At 33.5% G+C, this 21,886-nt stretch overlaps 1 protein-coding gene across 3 annotated transcripts in view; it reads left to right on the forward strand.

The window, feature by feature from the left end:
- Ythdc2 (YTH N6-methyladenosine RNA binding protein C2) overlaps positions 1-21,886 on the forward strand; it is a 71,185-nt gene that overhangs the window by 46,886 nt on the left and 2,413 nt on the right. For 2 of the 3 annotated variants that reach the window (XM_003473272.5, XM_063230940.1), the window contains exons 18-28: positions 395-500; positions 2,318-2,437; positions 2,914-3,186; positions 4,481-4,607; positions 5,811-6,016; positions 6,467-6,662; positions 10,183-10,292; positions 12,258-12,550; positions 15,230-15,407; positions 20,192-20,395; positions 21,093-21,275. In XM_003473272.5, coding sequence (XP_003473320.1) covers positions 395-500; positions 2,318-2,437; positions 2,914-3,186; positions 4,481-4,607; positions 5,811-6,016; positions 6,467-6,662; positions 10,183-10,292; positions 12,258-12,550; positions 15,230-15,407; positions 20,192-20,395; positions 21,093-21,275 — 1,996 coding nt within the window. Of the gene's footprint in view, positions 1-394; positions 501-2,317; positions 2,438-2,913; positions 3,187-4,480; positions 4,608-5,810; positions 6,017-6,466; positions 6,663-10,182; positions 10,293-12,257; positions 12,551-15,229; positions 15,408-20,191; positions 20,396-21,092; positions 21,276-21,886 lie in introns of those variants that run through there. The other variant, XR_010041143.1, reaches the window with a different exon arrangement.

Genomic DNA, 21,886 nt, shown 5'->3' on the forward strand with positions numbered 1-21,886 from the left:
GTCTATCCTGTGAGAAACATCACTTTTAAAGGTCTGGGAAAAGATGTTAGCAAAAGCCGAGTATTCAGGAAACCTGAAAGGTATATCGTTGGGAGTATTTGAGAAGGGAGTATTTTTGTTTCTCTGTGATTTCACATATTTAGTCCTGCCATTGGCTGACCTAGTGAATGGATCTGCTTAAAAGAGACTGCTTCTCTTCATGATACTTCTCTGTTGTTTCATGGAAAGTTGCATAATTCTCTATGATAATGAGATAAATGTTTATGTCATGAAGATGTGTAATGCATGACTTATGGAACTCTAATCAGTGATTGATACTACCTTGAACACAATGCTTGATAAAACTGATTGAATTTAAATTTTTTGAGTATTAACTTTGTATTTTGTTTTTAAGAGCGGGGCGATGTAGACCTGGAATTTGTTTTCGTCTGTTTAGTAGACTCCGATTTCAAAATATGTTGGAATTTCAGACTCCAGAACTTCTGAGAATGCCATTACAGGTAGAAATTTAATGCTAAAATACTTTATGGTGGGTAAGAAGACTAAGGGGCAATTTTAACTTGTACTACTTAGACTTATAAAACCACTTATCAAACACTTACGTATTATGGATGGTGGATACTGTAAAACAAAATTTTTTCTTTCTGTGTAAAAAAATCATAAGACTTCAAAATTTTAAAGAATTGACTGAAATTATAGGCCACTTTACAAGGGTATTTTTTAATGTACTATTTTAAGAGTTTCAGTTGCATAACATTCATTCTAAAAATTCTCAGTTAATTATTTAAGGTCTAAAAGATAATATTGAAAGTTTAGTGAGAGATGCTGTAATTATCTTGGTAACTTTGGACTGGATTCAGTAAGATTTCTTGACATTTACTGTTTTTCTATAGGTTTTATGATATCATGAAACAATCATATAAGACTAATTTCTAGGGAAAACTACTACAAGTGTGTTAATTTGATTATTTGGTGTATTAGTTTAAATGCTGGCTTCTAAACTGTTAAAGAGATGCAGAATCATGTTTTTGACATCCATATACCTCAAGTGATTTCCCACCTGCAGATGCCTATGTCTTTCTCCTGGTCTTGGACCCACATTTTCTGGTGTTGTAAACAGTATAAAAGAACCCAGACTGTGACAAAACTTTCAGCAAGGCAAACCTTATTTCTGCAAAAGGGTGTGCTATCAGAGAAAGGTGTTCTCCTGCAGTTTATCCTAAAGCCTGATCCAGTCACTGTGCATCTCTGTTGGTGGGAGCGTGGCCTTAAATGTAACTCTGTTGCCTAGTTTGATGAGATCATGGTTGTTAGGCAGAACAAATCCTGTGACTCAGGAATACATAATTTATGGCAAGTGACCTGGCACATGACCCCTTGTCCTAAGTTGTCTCTCTGAGGAATGATGAAACAAGCATATGTACATTTTATAAGAATAGAATTTTACAGAAAAATGAGATTTGTATAGAATGGAATTATTTTAAATATCACTGTTGACAGAAAACGCTACCTTTCTCATACTGGAATAAATCCTAAAATTCTTGGCAAGTGTCTGAATTACCTTTTCTGTGTTTCTAATTTTATTGCTTGCCTTTCCTCTACAAAGATTAGTAATTTTAGTTTCTCAAGTACATCTTATTTCCTTGTACCTTAAGGGTCTTAACATGTGTTGTCCTCCTCCCTAATTTCCTCTTGATTTTTTTTTCTATGATACATTCCTACTCAGTCATCATATATTGTGTCATTTCCACTGGTAAACTCCCTTTGGTTTCCCATGGCCTCCCTCTTCTGCTTTTTTTTGAAATTTTTTACCTCTTTGACTTCTGTATCTTCCCTAACACTTAGCAGAATTGTAACTAGGTAATTAAATATTTAGCTAGAAGGCCTTTTCCACACTACATTGTAAATTCCATGAGAGCAGACCCTTGTTTGTTCTTTGCTTTTCCCCAACTTGCTGCATAGTGCTTTGCACCCAGAAAGTGTCTAAATATCTATTGAATAGATAAATTTGTTATATTCCAAAATATAATCAGTGTATAGGAGAAAAGTGATTGAGTGTTAACTGTAAGTAAGAATTCTGTGAGATGTTGCCAGAGAAGACATTAGTAATTTCACTGAGTTGACTGAGGATATTTATTAAGGTTCTGGTATCAGATAAGTACAAGCTTATGTTTAATAGAAAGACATTGTTTTCTCTACTGTTCATTTTAATTTGAGACTTTACAAGACTGTGGTATCTATAATATCCATGATTTCTTTAAAAATAAATCAGTGTTCTTTTCAATTTTTCAAAAATTATTACCATTTTGATTTATAGGAACTTTGTTTACATACCAAACTGTTAGCACCAATTAATTGTACCATTGCTGATTTCCTTATGAAAGCTCCTGAACCTCCACCAGCTTTAATTGTAAGAAATGCTGTACAGATGCTTAAGGTTGGTGTCTTAACATTTATTTTACTTGACTTTTTTTACTTGAAATTTAAACCAAACATGTTTTAACTACTTTTACATTGTTCAAAAACTGTATGATCATATACTTTGAAAAGTACTCTTGTAAATATAGGTAAACCTGTGTGTGTGTGTGTGTGTGTGTGTGTGTGTGTGTGTGTATACACACATATATATTTAAAACAAGTATTTTTATGAGGTATAGTAATGAAAGTAAATTTTTGTTTGATTGCTTGTTTGAGATGGGATCTCCCTTTGCAGGTCAGGCTGGCCTCAAACTTACTATGTAACCCAGGCTGGCCTTAAACTCTTACTGTTCTCCAGCCTCAGCCTCCCAAGTGCTGGGCTTACAGGCATATACCACCATACCAGACCCATAATTTATAGTATTTCTTCTGGGCTTTTAAAATTAAGCATAATTTTTGTTCATGTTGACTTCTGTTCTCTGTTCTTTGATTTAGACAATCGATGCAATGGATACATGGGAAGATCTCACTGAGCTTGGATATCATTTGGCTGACTTGCCAGTAGAACCACATCTTGGTAAAATGGTGCTGTGTGCAGTGGTTTTAAAGTGTCTGGATCCTATCCTTACGATTGCCTGCACACTAGCTTACCGAGACCCTTTTGTGCTGCCTACTCAGCCCTCTCAAAAACGCGCTGCTATGCTTTGTAGGAAACGTTTCACTGCAGGAACCTTTAGTGACCACATGGCACTTCTCAGAGCTTTCCAGGTACCATTGCTATCATTGGTTTCTCAAGGTGTTGTATTAAACAAGTTTCTGGGGCAAGTGTAACAGTTTAAAACACTAGTAAGCAATAATACAAATTCCATTAATTTTGTTTTATTTGTGAAGTTACATTTTATTAATGTTTTATCTTCATGCTGTTGATAATGTTAAAATTTTCAGTTTTCCTCTACTTTGTTTTTTCCATTTTCTTCATACAGGAATGTGTGTGTGCATGCGTGCGTGTGTGCGTGTGTGTGTGTGTGTGTGTGTGTTTATATACACACGTATGTGTTTATATAGCTTGGAAGAAAATGACATTACATTTAATATCCATTTTTTTTAAAAGTTCATCTTTTCTTTGTGTGCAAAGACTGTGTCAAAAACATAATTTTATAAAACAAAAATCCAAAAATCATTTAAAACTTTTAAGATAATAGAAATTGAGGAAAGCAAACATAATGAGACTAAGAAAGAGAAATGAAATATAATTTAGAAATTCGGTTATATGGAGAAGAATGTTATTTCTTAAAAAGATAAACATCTTTGTTATCCTTAAATTCTCTTGAATGTAGGCTGTGGCTATGAATATTTTTTAAAACTTTTGTGTCTTTTATGCCAAAAGTATAAATCCTGTATTTCAGGAATATAGAATTTTTCAAACACATACATAAATTTAAAAAATAATTGTATGGATGACTGTTGTTAGTTGAATATATTATGTGCCGTATGTAGATCAGTTGAATGACAGAAGAAAATTTGGAGTAAAATTTATAATTTTTGTTTTTTTCCTACTCTTACAAAAGCAGATGGGATAAATTATTGCTTTGGTCTTTCAGTTGTATTCTAAAGGAAAAGAACTCATTTCAATGAATAGCTTTTTAATACTATATGTAGATTATTTCATTCTCAGTTTTAAGGGGTTGATGAACAGATTATTTGTGGAGAACTACAAGGTGGCAAAGACTCTTAGATTCAAAAGTGTTAGTGGTTTACTTGAAAACTTTCAGTTTTGGGGATAATATTAACAGGTGCATCTACGAAGGTAAAACTTCTTATAGTATTGGTTATTTAAGTCACTTGATACTTAGTTCTAATTAGCATTTTAGAAACTCATTGGCTGTCATAACAACTAGAGTATAAGTTAAGTAATGATACATTTTGTTTGCTCATAATGTTATGTTTTATAGGATAATTAAAATAAGAATTAACTTAGATTAAGATACTGATTCTTACTCTGTTGCCTCACCAAGAAGTTATTGGTAAATGTGTCTTGCTTGTAATTATTCTGGTTTTATAGGCATGGCAGAAAGCAAGAAGTGATGGGTGGGAGCGAGCCTTTTGTGAAAAGAATTTTCTTTCACAAGCGACCATGGAAATAATTATAGGCATGAGAACACAGTTGCTTGGTCAACTTAGAGCATCAGGTAAAGTCTTCCTCTAAAGAAGGTATTTAAACTCTGTATCCATTATATTTTTTAATACAAATGGTGTCAGCTATTATTTTTATATTACCATGTTTGTATCTTATATTCCTGAACTGATGTGTAGACTTCTAAATGGTACTAACTTTTGCTTATTGAAAGAAAACATACTGCAGAAATCACAGTTGAGAATTATATGAGCAGAAGCTGATCCTTTTGATAGTATTGGCAATGAAAAATTTGTATTTGTTTGCAGAGCAATTTAGATCTTGGAGTTATGTTTTATCACCTTCAACAAACAATTATTTTAGCTCTTGAAATTACAAAAATGTAAATAGATTGTTTAAATGCTGTTTTTTCTATTTTTGAAACATTAAAACACTGGTAATCACCTGAAGGTAGTTTTTTTAAAAAAGGGATTTAGTGTTGTCTTTTCCTTTTAAAATTCTTTGAACATTTTTTTTCTTTTGATTCTTTTCCTATCCCACTTTGTACATTTTCTCCCCTTTCTCTATTCTTGTGCCCCACCACCTTCTTCCATTCCTCTATTTTTGGAGTATTGTAATACATTGAAGTGATAACTGTGATTATCGAAAGTACCAGAACCTGAATTCATAGATTAGCGAAAGTGCCAGAATGATAGAAGGGAAAAGTCAGTGTACTTACAGTTGTCTCATATATTGAAAAATAAGAATGGGTTTTGAAATTCAAGCAGGATACAATATACTATATTTACTTGACTTCACCTTTAGACCGTCATAACCATAGCATTATTAATATTCTTAGAAGAATGATTGGATTTCCAGTTGTGACCTTAGCATGTTTCTGCTAGCAGGTGACTTTTAAGAATGTGCATTTTTAAAAATTTCTAAGCCCCCATAAATTCTTTACTAATCTATCCTGGGCAGATCTAAAACTTTTCTTATATTGGTTTTGTAGTTTAGACTTTCCAGAACAGATTTTGTTAATTGTAGAATCTGAAAAGAATTAAACTTACATGGAGCATACATTTTTTTAAATACACAAATTTTAAAATATCTTTTGAATGGTAGAAAAATTTTTACGTCTCCGGTTTTTCCATGTGTGCATATTTTTCTACAGATTCGAGTTTTTTATTGTCATATTTATACATGCATATAATATACTTTGATCTTCCCCATCCCCTCTTTCTCCCTTTTTTCTTTTTCTCCCCCTTACATTCTCTAGGTTTTGTAAGAGCTAGAGGAGGTGGTGACATTCGAGATGTTAACACAAATTCTGAGAACTGGGCTGTTGTAAAAGCTGCATTGGTGGCAGGCATGTATCCTAATTTGGTCCATGTGGACAGAGAGAATGTAGTATTGACGGGGCCAAAGGAGAAAAAAGTACGATTTCATCCTACTTCAGTTCTCAGTCAGCCTCAGTATAAAAAGGTAAATCAGTTTTCTTTTCTTTCCTTCTTTTTTTTTTTTTTGTCTTTTTCCTTTTTATCGGTACCAGGGATCGAACTCATGACTGCCTGCTTGCAAGGCAGGTGCTTATGCCGCTGAGCTAAATCCCCAGCCCGGTAAATCAGTTTTGATGTTATTAGACCTTGAGATAAAACTAATTTAGATAGTTGATGATCAATGAAAAACATTCTGAATATCTACCTGCTTTAAGAAATTATATATATAATTACATATTGGAACATTTTGTTGAATCTTACGATAGAAGAGATAACTTTGGAGGGCTAATAAAGACTTTTACACAAATTATGTGAACAGTGACTTTAGTTTTTTTGCTAAACTATTTAATCAAGGTCTTTTTTGCATTTTAAATGTATTCCTAAAAAGTTCCATGATAAATAAAGTTTACAATTTTTCAATTTATTTTCCTAACAGATTCCTCCAGCCAATGGTCAAGCTGCAGCAATTCAGGCATTGCCCACTGATTGGCTTATTTATGATGAGATGACCAGAGCCTATAGAATAGCTAATATTAGATGTTGTTCAGCAGTCACACCTGTTACTGTTTTGGTGTTCTGTGGGCCAGCGAGGTTGGCAAGTAATGCTCTTCAGGAACCTTCATCCTTTAGAGGTAAATGTATTATAAGTGAAATAAAAGATGTTGTAAACCAAAATAATAATTGTGAAGTTTTTATCATAATTTACTTTTGATATAGTAAGATGATTAGGAAATACTAAGTTTTAACACTTTTCTTGAAATTAATTTCTAAGGTAAAGTAGCATCAATTTGTACATTTCTAATCTTGATGGAAGAAGTTTGAATTCAAATGATAATTTGACAGAAAGGTAATTTTTAAAAAGAGTAATAGTCACTAGTAATGCACTTTTTTTTTTTTTTTTTTTTTTGTCTTTTTCGTTTTTATCGGTACCAGGGATCGAACTCACGACTGCCTGCTTGCAAGGCAGGTGCTTATGCCGCTGAGCTAAATCCCCAGCCTGCACTTTTTTAATACTGTATTTTTCTACTTGTTTACATAGTTTCCCTCATACTCTTATATTCTACTCTTTATTATATTAGATTATTTAAAACATTTTTAGTGTTTTAGTTGCTGTACAGCGTTGTCATTTCAAAGTGGTGTAATGCATTTTTTTTTTTTATACTTGGACATATGGCTTTGAATTTTTGGCTACTCAATAAATATTTGTCAGATACTGTGGTAAGCACTGAAAGTGTAATAGAAACAGCATGCTTCTGTGTCTGGCACTTGACACACTCTTGGCAGTAGGCAGTATAAATAGCTAATCCTCATGATGTTATCAGGGAAATAAAAAGAGGATTGCTTTAGGGGTACCTACTTTAGAAAGCCTAAATAAGTTACTATGAGGAGATGAGACTTAAACTGAGAACTGAAGTAGGAGAAGCAGCTAGCTGCTCTTGTGAAAAAGCAAAAATACCCTACATATAGAGGAGGTGGAAAGCTGTAGGACCCTACACTAGAAAGTGATCTGCAGACTGACAGAAATGCTGTGTGACTGGTGTACATTCATCACTGGCAGAGAGCAGTGAGAGACAGTGGAACAGAACTAGTGAATTTGGAGGCCATAGCCAGTTCAAGGGAAGCTGTTAAAAGATTTTTAGTAAGGAGGTGAGTGACATATGATTTTTATTGGAAAAGATAATTTTTTTCTGAAGGTAGGGGTTGTTTAGAGGACAAGAATGGAAGAGTAGACACAGGTAGTAGGTTTTTTGAAGTGATCATAAGATGGATGATAGCTTAGAACAAGGGTAGTGGCACCTAATATAAGATAACTAGACTCACAATTATTTGGAGGTGCTAGGAACTGCTGGGTTGAATATGACTAGTAAGGGAAAAGGAGGAGTCAATTATGATGACTCTTCAGGTTTTGGATTTGACTAGCTTGCTGAATATTTTTGCCGCTTATTTGAGAGACAGAAAAATGGGAGAAGCAAGTTTTGTAAGGGAAAAGCCAAGAATTCTGTTTTGTTAGGTTAAGTTTGATATGGTCAAGACATCCTTTTTTTTTTTTTTTTTAACAAAGCAGTTTGATATGCATAACAGGGAAGAGACCTGCACAATAAAAGTTTGGAAGTCATTAGGCAGGTTGTAAATGATATTTAAAGCCATGAGAATGGATTTCCTAAAGAGAATGTATAGAATAAAGGAAGAAAGAGTGGTGTTGGAGGCAAATATATATCAAGAAAGGAGCATCAGGTCTGTTAACTATTACTTTGAGAAGTCAAAAAAAGATGTGAACTGAAAATTGTAACTTGTATTTGACAATATGGTAGTCACTGATGACCTCAAAGACAACGGCACTTTTAGTGGAGTGATGGCAGGAGTTTTTATGGAGAAAATAGAAATAGCATGGTAGATAAGTAATGAGCATGTAGACAAGGTAGAGGTCCTAATACACTGACATCTTCATCTGTGCATTTTTTCATTTATTATTTTCCTTGGGTTAAAATTTCATACTTGATAAAGTTATGTGAGTATTTATTTTTCCTTTGTAAACAATATTAGAGCCAATAAGAATGACTTTTCTTGTTAATTATACTATTATTGGATCTTTTAAAAATGAAATCTATTTAAAAATAAGTCAAGATTTCTTTCATTTGCATTTTTAACTCTATTGTCAAAAAAAGAATGAATTCTCCATTCATTAGCTTATTTTCCTTTAGTGGAGTTGCTTATTTCATCTTTTCCCCATTTGCTTAATTGGATGCTATTGATTTTTGCATGGTAATTTTAAGATTTTAAGGACATTAGCTTTTTTTCTATCATATTTAATACAATCTCATTTACTTTAGTCTTCCATATTTTGATTTTTGTACCTTTATTAATAATAAACTTTCAGTTATCATTTTCTTGTGTTCCTTTCGGAAAACAACAGTACTTTTGGAATTTTAGTGTTTGCTTCCAAGTGCTTTAGTGTATTTTACTTATTCATATCTTGTCTTTAGTTTAGCCATATGTTTGTTTCTGGTAACACTTACAAAAAAATGGACATTTTAAAAGATATTTTGTTTTTACTGTTTTGATGAATATATATGCTGGTGATTGTACTTAATAGGAAGATGATGACTATCATTGACATATTTTTACAAAAATTCAATTACTTCATTAAACCCTTACATATCCATTAGATTTTTCTGTTTGTGAAATTAATGAAGTATTTGCTACTAGCCTTTTTTTTCTTCTTTTTTTTTTCAATATATTTCCATATTTTGAGAAACTTATTAAGTAGTCCACTTTGTCTTGTGGGATTACAAAGGTTTAAATTCTAAAGTTGTGCCATTGATATAATGTTAACTTTTGTTTGAATAGTTTTAATAGTAGTAGTGGAGTTTTTAACAATAATTTTTGTTTGAATAGTTTTAATAGGATTTATATTACTATTGAATATTTTTCTAGCATGTTATTTACAACTGTATTGTTTATTGTTGAAGGTGAAGTGTAGGATTTTGCAGTATGTGCTTGTATGTATTGAGATACCTATGTTTTAGGTGTTAAAATGTTTCAGGGTAAGGTTCAGATTTGCCTTATTAAATAAAGTTGTCATTTGGTTCCTAGAAAGTTTCAGAGATTAGGTGTTCTGAATTTATTGGTTTTGTTAAGGACATCTTTTATAATTTTATCTCACTTAATTTTGGTGGTAGATTTATGCTTGCTTCTTTTGTTAAATTTACAGAGGCTTATCCCTTAAATCTTTTCAAAGAACTAGATTAACTGGTATTACTGTTTTATCTCTAATTCATCAGTTTCTGTTTTCCTCTTCTGGTATTCAATTGAGTTTTAAGATATTTTTCTAAAGTGTAGTGTTTCAAGTTAAAACCTTTATGTTAAGTGTTGTTTTGAGCACTCTCTGTATTTTCTCTTCTTTTTCATTCTGTTGTATTTGTTTTTAATTCTTGTTCTTGTTTGGTTGCATTGTGATTAGAGATCGTAGTCTTTAAAATGTATTAATTTTCTTCTTTTAAATATTGATAATTGTCTACTTTATTTGTGGAACTCACACAAATTGTAGTATGTCAGAAGGGTTTATGTGTCCAAAGAGTGTCTTTTCTGCTTACTGTTTTGCTATGGTGTAAGATAGTACAAGTAACATTCTTTCAATATGTTTTGGGACAGCGGATGGCATTCCCAATGACAGTAGTGACAGTGAAATGGAGGACAGAACTACTGCTAATTTGGCAGCTTTGAAGCTTGACGAGTGGCTCAATTTTAAGCTAGAGCCAGAGGTAAGTTTCTTTTTAATAGGAAATAGAAGGGGTAATCAAAAAAAGATAAAAATACATTACAGTAAAATACATATTGCCATTAATCCTCTTTGAATATACTTATCCTATCATATTTGCCACTTCTCAAAGCAGTTGTAGAAGTTCTCTTTTGTGAATATCTTTATGCAGTATGATCGGAAATATAGTAAATGATGTTGCCTAGTGCTATCCAATGGAAAGGCAGCCTCATAAAAACATTACAGTGGATCTGGTAAGAAGCAACTTCTGGCTCTTCCTCAAAGTCAAAACGATCATGACAGGTGAACATTTGGAATCAGTTAAGGACTTGGAGGTAGCCAGGGCAGGAACGAAAACACTGGTAAGCTTTTTTAAAATTCAGTATGGATTGATATGCAGCATAATAGAATTGTTATCTTTAATTCAGAGTCTTTAATATTGGAGAATACAGCTTTTCTCAGTTTTCATAAGATCCTCACGCATGTTCTGTTGTGTTGGTTTCTTTTTTCCAGCAGAGGACTTGAAAAACGGAGGTGTGGCTCAGTATTTAATGCATGATTATTGTTTTAGTTCACATTGTAGCAGAATGCCACAGACTCGGTTACAGAGCTTTCACAGTTCTAGAGGCTGGGAAGTCCAGGTCCAGCTGCGAGTGAGGTCATTCTGCTTTCAAGGTGGCATCTTGAGCCTTCTATTCTTTACAGAGGATGAACTCTGCATCCTTACAAGTCAGAAGTATGAGGCATGAATTCCTGCCCAGGAGCCCTTTATAAGGAATGTAATCCCAGTCATCTCCCCAGTGTTATACCTCCAAATATTGTTCCATGGGCATTAAGTTCAACATGAATTTTGAGAGTAAACGAACCCTGCAATGATAGCAGTAACATATGAGTATTTCTGCATATATAAAATAAGTACCCAAAAATACTGAATATCAGGTACATGAGAACTCTTTAATGTGTGTAATTCTGTTTTTGAGAGAAAGACAAATTCATTTTGTTTTCTCTTTTCATACATTTCTGAATTGGGAAGGATAAAGACTTTTTTTTCAAATTAAAATTTCCATGTGCTTCACAAAATCATTCTATAGCCATGGGTAGGTGAGAACTAAACTGTCAGTAGTCAGCACTGGATAGGTTTACTTTTTTGTTAATCATCCATTTGTCTCATTATTATAGCCTGTTGCAGTCTTTTCCATTCTCAGCCCTTTATTTCACTGAAATTGTCCTGGGTAAGGTTGCCTGTGTTCTCTACTCCATGTTGTCAAGGCAACTCTGTCCTTGATTGCCCCTAATGTTTGATTCTCTCTGATACTTACCTCCTTTTAGTAATTCTGCTCTTCCCCACTTTTTTCTCTTCATTCCTGCCTCTTCTTCTTTGTCGTTAGTTACTGTGATATTTATATTTACGCTTTTTAATTTTCATATATTCATTCCTTCTTAGGTTGTTTCTCTAATTCTTACGTGTGTGTTTGTGCTTTAAATTTGTATTCACTTGTTCTCTATGCCTTGCTCTCTTCTTACTCGCGGTACAATTCCTGGGAACCTTATCTCTATTTGTAGCTTTAGTATATATGCACTCATCACTCCCACGTTTATATCTTTGGCTTAGGTCTTTCTGTGAATCCAGATGTGTTCTGGACATCATCATTTGGGTGCTGTGCAGACAGTACAATTTGAATATAACTGCTAAACATATTTTTCTTTATTTAGCTTGCTGCTGCCCTTTGAATATTAGTCATATTTTCTACACAACCAATGTTGACTGTTGGCCTTGTTAGACTTCTCTTTTTGTGTCTCTAGAATCTAGACTATGATAAAAAAGAAATTTCATTCATAAAAAAATGAAAGAAATTTGTAATAAATTATATTAAATGTAAACTGTGATGTTTGGAAATAGTTGTACATCTTAACTGACAAATAAGTATGTCTCATATGTAATTACATTGTGCTTTATCTGTTTGAACAGGCAGCCAGTTTATTGCTGCAACTCAGGCAGAAGTGGCACAGCTTATTTTTACGTCGAATGAGAGCTCCATCTAAACCTTGGTCTCAAGTTGATGAAGCTACCATAAGAGCAATTATAGCTGTTTTAAGCACTGAAGAACAATCGGCAGGTTTACAGCAACCATCTGGGATTGGCCAAAGGCCACGGCCTATGTCTTCAGAAGAACTTCCATTGGCATCATCTTGGAAGGCAAATAATAGTAGGAAAAGTGCAGCAGATTGTGAATTTTCTGATGAGTCTGCTACTGCAGAAAGGTAAATTATAAATGGGAGAGATTTTCTTCAGGAGAATTATATATGATATTTAATAATTTCATAATCTGGGGTACATAAAAATTATCATAAAATTATTCCTTATTTGTAACATATAATTCTTACAAGTTAAGACAATATGAAAGGGGCTGGGGATTTAGCTCAGCGGCATAAGCGCCTGCCTTGCAAGCAGGCAGTCGTGAGTTCGATCCCCAGTACCAATAAAAAAAAAAGGAAAAAGACAAAAAAAAAAAAAAAAAAAAAAGACAATATGAAGGATTTTAAGATACTAGTATGTATTTATGAATTAGTAAGGCCCTTCTTTGTAGGTAAACTGAAAATGTTTCATTTTTAGGACTTATAGATTTAAGATCTTTTAGATAGCAGATTTTCTGTGAGATCGCACATTTTAAAATGTTATACTTTACTTCATACATGTCAAGTGACATTTTTCCTAGATACGTGCACTGAGAAGAACTGGCTATGGCTATCTTTGAAGAACAGGGTTCTGACAAAGCTTGGGGTTTTGACTAAGATTCTTACAGAAAAGTACTTCATTCGTTCTTGGCACTTTAAATGTCCATTCTTAGTGTGAGAAGTAGAACAGTGAACAAAAGAGTGTAAGACCTTTCTTGCACAGAGTTAAAATTTTTGCAAGGGAGGCCCTAATTTACTGTCATGTGGTAATATTCCTATTACAATTTAGCCAAATTCTTATTATATGATTAAGATTCTTACTATGAGATATTTATGTAAACAATGTATTTTAATAGTATGTTTATAATGAGTCATTGGCAGTGAATTTAAAATATTTCTGGTCATGAAAGCATTTTAAATTATTTTGTATCAGTTAAAAACCATTTAAACCACATTGGAATTCATGCCAAGGTTAATATTCTTATCCTTGAAACTAGTTTGGACAATATCAGTAAAAAATCTCAATAGTAATATGATTTCAGCCTGACTTTGTGGCACATGCCTATAATTCTAGCAATCTGGGAGGCTGAGGTAGGAGTGTGATACTTAGAAGAAGAGATAGGGTTTTTAGCACCTTCTTTTCATCAGTTTGCATACTATAGAAGCAAAAGCCTTGGTAGGTATGTCAGTTGATTTCATTTTAAAAGAAGAATAAAAACATACTGGTTTCTCAGTTCTTTAGGAAATAACTCAGCTAGTTTTTTAAGAAAGGTTATAATGTATGTTCTTGAATGTTACTGTCTGGCCTGGACACTACTGAGAGAAAGACTACCAAGTACATTTTCTATTTATATACTCTTTAACTCTTTAAAACTATTGTTCTAATGTTTTTTAAAGTTTTGGTTATTAGAATGTGGGAGCTATTTCCATAAACGTTGTTATGTGTTTATATAAAAAAATCTGTTAGATCCATAACATATGTGTGTTTGTATAAATGCATATTTTTAGAAATCTTTTTTTCTTGATAAAAGCAAACTGGATGTAGTGGCATATACCTGTAATCCTAGCACTGAGGAAACTGAGACAGGAGAATCACACACACACACACACACACACACACACACACACACAGAAATACATGAATAGAAAAATGGGAAAATATAAGTTAAACATATTTATATGCTGTCATATCAGTTATACCTTAGAAACAGATTATTATAAAAATGTTTTGTCTTTTTGAGACAGGGTTTCATCTTTTTGAGACAGGGTTTCACTATGCAGTTCAAGCTGCCATTGAACTCACTTTGTAGCCTAGGCTGGTATCTTACAGCGAGCCTCCTGCCTCAGTGTCCCAAGTGCTGAGATTACAGGTGTGAGCTGCCAATGCCTGGCTTTTTAAAAATGTATTTTTAAAATCTGTTACTATCAGTCTTTTGCAGTTTTTGGAATCATAGTCTGCTACTCTTCATTCTCTTACCTGAGTAGTAAGATAAGAATTATTACATTCATTATTAGCCTTTTAATAATATTAATAAATTAAGTGTGGAGTTCTTTGATTAGTAATAGAATGAGAACCATTAGGAAGATGTATATATGTATGTATGTATCAAGCTTTTTTTCCTTTTAAATTGATATAATGGCATGTATTTATGGCATAAAGTTTCAGTATGTTTGTTTATACAAGGTATAATGATTAAATTGACATCTACTTATTTCCTTATATTTGGAGCCATTGAGTGTCTCTTTTCTAAATCTTCATAAAATATATAATATAAAGTACAACCACCCTAGAAAATATTTTTTTTTATTTAAAAATATTTTTTAGCACTGAGCTTGACTTTAGGAGCTTTGCATTAGACTATCTCCACAACCTTTTTTTTTTGGGGTACTGGGGATTGAACTCATGACCTCACACTTGTCAGGCAGGTGCTGTGCCTCTGACCTATATCACTGGCCCTCCACAGCCTTATTTATTTATTCTTGTACTTTTTATTTTTTGATTGGGTCAGTAAGTTGTCCAGGCTGGACTGCAACCTGTGTTCGTCTTGCTTCAGTCTCCCAGGGTGCTGGAATTATAGGCATAGGCCACCATACTTGGTTCTTAATTTTTAAATATACTTGGAAAATTAAGTTCCCTTTAAAAATACTATGCCAAAAAAATAGTATGCCATACATCATGTTATTGACACTCTAGACTGAAATAATATCTGCTTTGTAGTCTAAACTTGCAGATAATTGATATTTATTTCCTTCTTCTTGTTCAAGAGTATTGATGAAATCTCCATCTGCGGCATTGCATCCACCTCAGAAATACAAAGATAGAGGAATTTTACATCCTAAACGAAGCACAGATGACCGATCAGATCAATCTTCTGTAAAATCTACAGATAGCAGTAGTTACCCAAGTCCTTGTGCTAGTCCTTCTCCTCCATCCTCAGGAAAGGTAGAGTACCTAAAAGTAGAGGTAGTAAGAAATTTGTGGCACATCTAATGTTACATATTTAATATGTTCTTGCTGGCTTATACCAGCATGTGCTTGACTCCCATTGGGCAGCTTATACCACCTGATGGGACAGCTATGTATGAACCACTGGTGGTGGTTCGGTGCCACCTGACTGCAGGACATGTGAATTATGGCTTGTTATGAAAATGTTAAGCAGCAGTATAAAAACTTGTACTCTGCCTCTGTTCTATACATAAATTCAAGCTGGAAAACTGGAGGCATTTGGAGTAAATATTTCAGTTCTTTTCTGTTTGCAAACACTTGTAATTATTACCTTCTTGGGATATTTTAAAGTAATGTATTATTCAGAAATGACACTGTTCACTTCTTTAGAATTTTTTTGGTTAAATAACAAGTTATCCTAAATTAATTTTGACTTGTATTTTCAGAATTTAAAACATTAGTTTCTTTTAATTGTTAATTTCTGTAATTCAGTGCTTCTTAAAATACAAAAACTACAAAAATAAGATATAGAAGACAGTTTGAGATTACAGAGGTTGAAGATGTTGATAGTGGAATTGAAAACAATGTATCTTTTAAGGAATTTGTCATGTGAATTACTTTATATATTCAATGTTACCCTGGTTACTTTTCTCTCATTGCTGAGACAAAATGCCTGACATCAAAATGAAGAAATGAAAGGGTTATTTAGCTTACAGTTTTTGGAGGTTTCAGTCCATACTCAGCTGGCTCCAAAGTGGGGTGACATGGCTAAGGGGTAACTGTTCATGGTGACCACAAGTGACAAGAGCAAAAAAGAGCAAAAGGGAGAAAACACACCTTCTTTCCTCCCTTACATTGCCAGCTGCCTGCTCTTTGTTAGGTGCAGCACTCAAACCACCTATCCCAGCACTAGTCAACAAACCAATCACAAGCCCTAGACTTTGCTGCCTCCATGACCAAATGGAGGGGGGACACCAAGGTACAAACTGTAACAAGTGTGTTTACTTTTATTTTTCTGCAGTATAAGTACTTGAATAAATATTTGAATAGGGGTTATTTAGCTACATGAAAATATCTTCTATAGCAGTTTTGTTAAATAAAAGGAAATATTTTAGTACATTTGCATTCCTAGGTTTTGAGAGGTTTGGTTTATTTTTAAACATGTCTATTAAGTTTTAATTTAAAGATAATAAGCTCTGCCAGTTTAAACTACAATTTATTATGTTTTGACAATGTATATAATTGTGTAACTATACCACAGTCATATACAGAACAGTTCCATTGCCATAGTTCCTGGTGACCACTGTTACACTCTATTGTCCCTAGAGTTTTACCTTTTCTAGAATTTTCTATAAGTGTAACCATTTGAAGGTAGCTTCTTGTGTCTGGCTATTTTCATTTAATGTAATGCTTCTGAAATTCATCCATATTGTTTAGTATTGTTTTAGTCATTTTCTCATTCCTAGAACAAAACACCTGACATCTGCAGTTTAAGGGAGGAGTTGTTCACAGTTGGCAGGCTCCAAGGCAGGACAAACCAGCAGAGGGGCGTGGTGGACAGGAAACAGATGCAAGAGAAGAGCAAAGGAAGGGGAGATGTAACCTTCAAGGCTATGCCAATAGTGACCTCTTTTAGGAAGATATCTAGGAGAATAGTGGGTCAAATGGAATTTCTAGTTTTAGTTTGTTTGTTTGTTTTTTTTTTTATCTTTTTCCTTTTTATCCGTACCAGGGATCTAACTCACGACTGCCTGTTTGCAAGGCAGGCGCTTATGCCGCTGAGCTAAATCCCCAGCCCCTTAGTTTTAGTTTTTAAGATATCGGCATACTGATTTCCACAGTGATTATATTAGTTTACCTTGCCGCTAACATAACAGTGTAGAATGGTTCCTTTTTCCCCCTGCAACCTCTAAACAAAGTATTTGATTTCTTAATGATGGCCATGCTTTTTAGCTAAAATGAAATGTCAGTGTTGTTTTAATTTGCATTTCTGTGATGGTCAGTGATGTTGAGCATTTCTAGCATTTCGTGTATGTATTAGCCATTTATACTTTTGTGAAATGTCTGTTCATTTTACTTGCCCATTTTTTGATTGGGTCTTTTATTTTGGGGGCTCTTTTTAAAAAAATTTTTTTTTAGTTCTGTGTATATTCTAGATATGTGTCCTCTGTCTAAGGAATTACTGGCAAAACCTTTTTACCATTCTATAGGTTGTCTTTTTACTCTGTTACTCTGTTGATTCTTTTGCTGTGTAGGCATGCTTTTAATTTGATATGATCACATTTGTTGGAACTATTTCCTGTGCAGCTGGTGTCTGTTCAGAAAGTCCTTGCCTACACCTATGATTTTAAGAGTTTTTACCTATTTTTTCTTTCAGTAGGTTAAGTATTTCTAGTTTAACTTTGATCTATTATGATTTTAGTCAGTACATGATGAGATATAAGGATGTAGATTCAATCTTCTGTATGTGGATATCCAGTTTTCCTAATATCATTTATTAAAGTCTTATTTTTCCTCTCTCCAATGTATGTTTTTTGGGCCCTTTGTCAAAGATCAAATGGTTGAATGTACTGGAGGTTGTTTTTGCATCCTGTATTCTGTTTCATTGATCCTTGTGTCTACTTTTTGTGCCAGTATCATGCTGTTTTTTTTTTTTTTTTTTCTCTTGGATTTTTTTTGAGACAGGGTCTTGTTATGTAGTTCAGGCTGGCCTTGAACTCAGTGTGTAGCCCAGGCTGGCCTTGAACTTGTGGTGATCTTCTGCTCAGCCTCCTGAATGATGGGATTACAGGTGTGTGCCACTGTTCCCAGTGTCATGCTGTTTTAAATCATAGTAGCTTCGTAATATAACTTCAAGCCCAGGGTTGTAATCCCTCCTGCTTTGCTCTTTTTTACCTAGGATTGCACTTGCTGTTTTGGGTCTTTTCTGGTTCCATATGAATTTTAGGATTGTTTTTTCCAGTTTGGTGAAGAATATTATTGGTATTTTGATTGGTATTGTGTTAAATCTGTACAACAGTTTAGGAAGTATGGCTGTTTTGGACTGTATTGGTTTTATCTATACAGGAACAGGAGATACTGTTCTAGTTTCTGATGTCCTTCCTCTTCAATTTCCTTTTTCAGGGTACTATGGTTTTCACTGTAGGCATCTTTTACTTTCTAAGGTTAATTCTAAAGGTTTTTTTTTTTTTTTTTTTTTTGTACCCAGAACCAAACTCACATCTTCGTGTTTGCGAATCAGGCACTTACCCGGTGAGCTAACCCCTGGCCCAATTCCAAAGTATTTAAATTTTCATGGTGATATTGTACATGGTATTTTTTTTCCCTAATTTTTTCTCAGTGAGTTCATTATCAGTGTGCAAGAATACTACTGGTTTTTTTTTTTTTTTTTTTTTTTTTTACATGTGTGTATGTGTGTGTTGGTTTTGTATTCTGCTACATTACTGAATTTGGTTTTTCTAGAGTCTTTTGATGGATATTTTGGGATCTGCTGGCTATGTCTTTGTGTTCACTGATATTTTTAGTGTCTCATGTAGTTCATTCTTTCTAATGTGTTTTCAAATATTATGTTTTTACCTGCAGTAATTACCTTGAAATCTACAAAAATTTTTTTTCTTTACATTATGTTCATGTATTCCTGTACCTTCCTAAGCATTATAAACATATTTTTGATAGCTGCTTTAGTCCTCTTGTTTTCTAAATCTGCCATTTATGAAGTGGCTTGTCTTGATTTCTTTTTTCATGGCAATAAAATATATTCACTTTTTTCTCCATTTCTTATAAACCTATCTGATTGTTAAGTAATTATATTCCCTTAATGTTAGGCTTTGTTCTGTTGTATAGTTCATTAGTAACCAGTTTAATCTTTAAGAGGTATGATTGCAAGTAGTGTTAGAATAAGTCCAGAGTAATTTTTGTTTTGGCATTAATTTAACTTTAATACTAAGGTATGAGCCTTCTGTGGGCTAATGCCGTAAGTATTACAAAGTCTCTATTCTTTCTGAGAATAGTATGAAATATTTGCAGGCAAACGTGAGTTCTCATGATGGCGTAGTAGCTCTCCTTTAGATCTTTCCTAGACTCAGTACATTCTGTTGCTTGCTCGTTTGGGCTCAGCGGGGACCTCTCTGCATTTCCTCCAGAGCTCTCTATGCAGTGCCTTTTTATCCAGTACATGGCCATGCAAACTTGTAGCTACCTTAGTCTCTTCACTGCTGTCTCTGTCTTTGTAACTCACTGAGACTACTGGATTGTCTCTTTTTTTGTCATCTAGAAATTGTTTCCAGGCAGTAAGCTGGAACAATTTTAGTTTTGTTTTCAGAATTTAAAAGTTGATTAAAATTTTTTCTGATAATTTATTGGAAATCAAATCAAAATCGATAACCTAGGATCTTTTTTTGGTATTTTGAATGCTTTAAAAATGAGTAGTGATTTTTAGTTCTAAATTTAACTTTAGCTGGGTATGAGAGTGTACACCTTTAATCTCAACACTCAGGAGGCTTAGGCAGGAGAACTGCTGTGAGTTCGAGGCCAGCCTGGGCTGCAAAGTGAGTTGAAGGCCAGCCTGAACTGCATAGTGAAAACCTGTCTCAAAAAAAAAAAAAAAAAAAATCGTTTTGGTTGACACTTGTATCAGTTTTCAGGCATGACTGAGCTGTTTGCATTTTTAAATGTCTTGGTTTATGAATATGTTATTTCATTTTTTGAAGATGTTATTTAATGGAGTCTACTACTTTTGAAAGGTCAAATTATGTTCCAGGAACTTGTGCATTCTTTTATAGGGCTCAAAATCTCCTTCACCAAGACCAAACATGCCAGTTCGGTACTTCATAATGAAGAGTAGCAATCTGAGAAACCTTGAAATTTCTCAGCAGAAGGGTATCTGGTCTACCACCCCAAGTAATGAGCGAAAGCTAAATCGAGCCTTTTGGGAAAGCAGCATGGTTTACTTGGTATTTTCTGTTCAAGGATCTGGACACTTCCAGGTGAGCCATCCTCAAACTGTAGAATGGGCTTATTCTGGCTTTAAATTACACTGGACAGAAAAAACAAAACAACACTATCTCTTTATTTTGTTGGGATACAAGAATGTCTTTATCTCGAGGAATGTTTTACATCTTTCAGGGGGATAATAGAACTAGGAATTTAGATTGAGTAGTTCTCAGGTCTATTAAAAGAAACTTCACCTTAATTAAATAGGCTGAAAAAGTTTGTATTGACAGTGAAGAAACTGTGCATAACTCTTCTTATATGTATGAATTTACAAAATAATTTATCAGTATTAAAAGTTTTAAAAATAAAAACTTAGTTTTTTTGTTTTGTTCTTAGTTTTTTGAAACAGGGTCTTGTCATATAGTTGAGGCAGGCCTTGAACTCACTGTGATGGCCAGGCTGGCCTCAAACTTGTGACAATCCTCCTGGCTCAGCCTCCTGAGTGCTGGGATTCACCACAATGCCCAGCTACATTTTTATGTATTAAATATGGGCTTAGAACTGTTGATACATTAGAAACTCCTAATATTTAAAATTATATTAGAGCAGAATTGGTCTTTCCTCTAAAATTTGATAATAAATCTTTTTATAAAATTAAATAGCTTTTTCTGTTTTTTAAGGAAATGAAACTTTATCATGTAAGCTTATATATTTTAATATTCTCACCTCTACACATTCCTTTACCTACAGGGGTTTTCAAGGATGTCTTCTGAGATAGGAAGGGAGAAGAGCCAAGACTGGGGCTCAGCTGGACTAGGCGGAGTATTTAAGGTTGAGTGGATACGAAAAGAAAGCCTTCCCTTTCAGTTTGCACATCATTTACTTAATCCTTGGAATGACAACAAGAAAGTACAGATAAGCAGAGATGGGCAGGTATACACTGGTATTTATATTTTTTCCTTTTCCTTCGAATTTTATTTTCTGTTGATATTATTCAAGGCTCACAGGAAAAACTACAAAATATATATTTCCATTGTACATGGAAACAATTTTTCATAAAATTTGATAAAATATATATTCCATGTGTACATGGAAAGAATTTTGATAAAAGTATACTTGTGAAATGTGTCTTACAGCTTTTTATTTTTTTAACATTTTGTAAGTTGTATTGCTGTCATTACATGTGTGAAATGTTTCATAAGTTGCTTCATGGTGGTTACGTTAATGTGTAGTCAAAACTTAGTGCAGTCATAAGGTAATTTGACAAAAGTCTCAAAATGAAATAGTATTTAACCCCTGTCATTTAAACTAATTGTGTAAATAACAACTTTAATATTCTAGTAGCTTATTTTATTTTTATTAAGTATTACTTTGCTTTTGTGATACTACTTATGTATAATTTATGCTAGTTAAAATAATGGGAATTAGTGCAGTGTTAAGACACAGTGCTAGTTAAATAATTTAGTTCTCATAAATAAAATTAGTTATTAGTCCAGTTTTATGTAAAAAAAAAATAGATTTACATACTGACATTGCCTGAGGTT

Source organism: Cavia porcellus, unplaced genomic scaffold (assembly GCF_034190915.1).
Source record: "Cavia porcellus strain 051 isolate PalLab524CR breed Dunkin Hartley unplaced genomic scaffold, mCavPor4.1 scaffold_19, whole genome shotgun sequence".
Taxonomy (NCBI): domain Eukaryota; kingdom Metazoa; phylum Chordata; class Mammalia; order Rodentia; family Caviidae; genus Cavia; species Cavia porcellus.